The 3,115-nt window shown below is 66.2% G+C and overlaps 1 protein-coding gene across 1 annotated transcript in view; it reads left to right on the top strand.

Moving 5' to 3' along the window:
* Window positions 1–27: 27 nt before the first annotated feature.
* Window positions 28–3,115, top strand: part of AGAP3 (ArfGAP with GTPase domain, ankyrin repeat and PH domain 3) — a 28,107-nt gene continuing 25,019 nt past the window's right edge. Inside the window, 9 exon segments of the mRNA XM_006101000.3 lie at window positions 28–168; window positions 1,330–1,388; window positions 1,570–1,657; window positions 1,807–1,892; window positions 1,994–2,135; window positions 2,490–2,624; window positions 2,765–2,782; window positions 2,785–2,837; window positions 2,839–2,892. Of these exon segments, the coding sequence (XP_006101062.2) occupies window positions 2,114–2,135; window positions 2,490–2,624; window positions 2,765–2,782; window positions 2,785–2,837; window positions 2,839–2,892 (282 nt within the window). The 5' untranslated portion in view covers window positions 28–168; window positions 1,330–1,388; window positions 1,570–1,657; window positions 1,807–1,892; window positions 1,994–2,113.

Here is a 3,115-nt window from a genome sequence, read left to right as displayed (position 1 = left end):
CCCCGCGCGCCGCGCCCGAGCCCGGTCGTCCCCGCTCCGCCGCCCGCCTCTGGAAGCTGCTCACCAGCCGCTTCCGCCGCAGGGACCCCTCGCCGCAGCCCGCGCCCGTCGAGCCGCTGTGGAGCCGCCGGGCGGCCGCCGCCCCCGGGCTCTTGGGCGCGCCGAGCGGTAAGAGGGAGCGACCGGCCGGCCGGGGTCCTTCCCATTGGAGTCCAGGCTGAGCGGGTGGGAGCCTGGAACCTCCCGGGTGAGGGGGGCGTGTCGTGGGCCAGGGACGGCGGGACGCCCGAGTGAGGGCAGCGCCCAGCGGGCTCTGGGTGGTGATGATCCCTGGAGGTGGCAGCGAGACAGGAGGATGTCCAGCAGGTCCCGGTGCCAGCGTGGCCCCGACCTGGTGGAGTAGGAGACCTTCGTGGCTTTTGGCACGTGCAGCGTGGAGGCCCAGGGCAGCCGCGGGCGGAACGCATTTCTGTTTTCTAGCTCCCGCGGGCTTGGGCACTCCCTTACCGCGGCTTCTGCAGATGAGCGCAGGGGCTGCTGTGGACGCGGTTGGTCAGTGGGTCGTTTGGTGCGATAACTACTCTTTGAGAGCCTGGGTGGGGAAGCAAGCGCGGCCTAGGGGGTTGCCATTGCCACCTAGAAGATGAGGAAGGTTGCGCAAGCCCTCGGAGGGCTCTGGGTGGCACATGCTCCGTCCCCAGGACAGTGCCAATGTCAGGCCCGCTGCCCTGGTCTGAGAATGGGCTGAGGAGGGAGCCTGGGAGGCGGGTCTCGGGGAAGGAAGGGTGGTGGCCTCCCAACAAGGAGGAGCTGCGGGTGGAGGGCTGTCACAAAACAGGGCCAGGTCAGGGCTCCTCCCTCTTCACGCTGGCAGGAATGTGTGGGTGGCCCCACCCTGCACAGGGAGCTGTTCCTACTCGCTGCAGGAGGCTGCCCCCCCTGCCCAGCTGCCAAGTGCCCAGCCCAGCGTGGGTCTGGGCTGAGACCTGCTGGAGCTGCTCTCACCTCTGCCTATTGTCTGGGCCCGGGGGCACCAGGCTGGGTGTGGCGCAAGGTGGGAGCTACTTATTTTGCTGGAGCAGTAAGAGGAGGAGGGACCCTGGTCCAGGCCAGGGGGCAGCCCACACCTCTCAGCGTCCTCCCCGAGGACTGTCTTCACTCTGCTCCACTGCCCTGCTGCTCCCTAGGGAACTAGGGGTGAGGGTTAGGGTCCCCTCTGGACAGTCCTCTGGCCTGGGCCTACGAAGGGGCAGTGTAGGAGACAGCTGGTAGCAGATGGCACAGGTGTGGGTGCCACCCAGTCCTGACAGGCAGCCTTCTCTCCCGCAGACTCCTTTGTGAACAGCCAGGAGTGGACCCTGAGCCGCTCGGTGCCGGAGCTTAAAGTGGTGAGTGAGGCGGGGAGGGCCGGGCAGCCCCCCTCTCCTCCAGGCCTCTCCCTGCAGCGTCCTTCTGGCCCTCTTCCCCCTTCAGCACTGGTCCTTCTCAGTCCTTACGGTTTCTGCCTTTCCTGCCCCATCTCCTCCGTGTGCCTTCTGACCGCTGCTGCCGCCCCTTCCTCTCCCACAGGGCATTGTGGGGAACCTGTCTAGTGGAAAGTCAGCCCTTGTGCACCGTTATCTGACGGGGACCTATGTCCAGGAGGAGTCCCCTGAAGGTGAGCGTTACAGGCTGGCTGCGCTGGGGGGTGGGGGGCTCGAGCCCCGTCTTTCTCGGGCTCCTGCCTCCTTGGAAGCTGTGTGTTTCTCTGCTCGGCCCCGCGGGTGCTTCTCCCAGCTGCGGCCCTGACTGTGCACTCTGTCCTAGGGGGTCGGTTTAAGAAGGAGATTGTGGTGGATGGCCAGAGTTACCTGCTGCTGATCCGAGATGAAGGAGGCCCACCTGAGCTCCAGGTGAGGCTCCTGCCCAGCTCTGGCCGTTGAGTGTGTGGGGAGAGGGGTACGGAGTCCGCCCTGACCAGGCGAGGCTGGTAATTGTGCTCGGTCCCCCCTAGTTTGCTGCCTGGGTGGACGCGGTGGTGTTTGTGTTCAGCCTGGAGGATGAGATCAGCTTCCAGACGGTGTACAACTACTTTCTGCGCCTCTGCAGCTTCCGCAACGCCAGCGAGGTGCCCATGGTGCTGGTGGGCACGCAGGGTGAGCGGGCCTGCGGGCCGGGTCCCTAGGCGGGCAGGTGTGTGAAAGCCCATCCGCCACCCGCCCCTGCTGCCCCATGTTGACTGAGCCCTCATCGACCCAAAGGGCACCTCATCCTGGTTCTACCCAATGGGTCTTCCCCAGCTGCATCCTGCCATCCCCGTGACAACAGGGTCCGTGTTTTCTGAGATGGTTTAACCAAGTGGCTGGCTCATTTCCACTCAGCGCGTCGGGGGCAGAGCTGGAGCGAGGCCATCCTGGGTTCCTATGCTCACCCAGCCTCTGACCAGAGGCTTCCCCCCAGCGCCCAGCTTCTCCGCAGGCTGAGCTAATCCCCACCCTGCGCCTCCACAGATGCCATCAGTGCCGCAAACCCCCGGGTCATCGACGACAGCAGGGCCCGCAAGCTGTCCACAGACTTGAAGCGCTGCACCTACTATGAGACGTGCGCCACCTACGGGCTCAATGTGGAGCGCGTCTTCCAGGACGGTAACTCGGCGCCCGGCGGGACTGCTTCCCCCGTGGGTCAGGAGGGCCCTCTGGCCAGCGGCGCGGGCTCCGGGGGGCGGCTCTGAGCTGGGCTTCTCCCTTCTCCCCAGAGGGGTAATTGACTGTGCTGTCCCCTGCAGTGGCCCAGAAGGTGGTGGCTTGCGGAAGAAGCAGCAGCTGGCCATCGGGCCCTGCAAGTCACTGCCCAACTCCCCCCAGCCACTCGGCAGTGTCCGCCGCCTCCATCCCGTCCGTGCACATCAACCAGGTGCGGCAGCCTCCCCGCGTCCCCCGAGTTCGCGCCTCAGCCCCGCCTCACATACTGTCTGTCTGCCTGCCTGTCCCTCCTCATCCGGTCTCCTGCCTTGTGGACGGTTCGGAAGCCCTGGCTCGAGTTCATGCAGCCTGTGCGACTGGCCTGGCCTCATCTGCACGCCTGTGGTGACTGCCTTCCTCCTAGCGCCCCACCCCGCTCGCCACCCTCTGACCCT

The sequence above is a fragment of the Myotis lucifugus genome, unplaced genomic scaffold, assembly GCF_000147115.1.
Source record: "Myotis lucifugus unplaced genomic scaffold, Myoluc2.0 scaffold_336, whole genome shotgun sequence".
Lineage (NCBI taxonomy): Eukaryota > Metazoa > Chordata > Mammalia > Chiroptera > Vespertilionidae > Myotis > Myotis lucifugus.
Note: the sequence above shows the minus strand (reverse complement) of the source record. Positions and strands in the feature narration are given on the sequence as shown.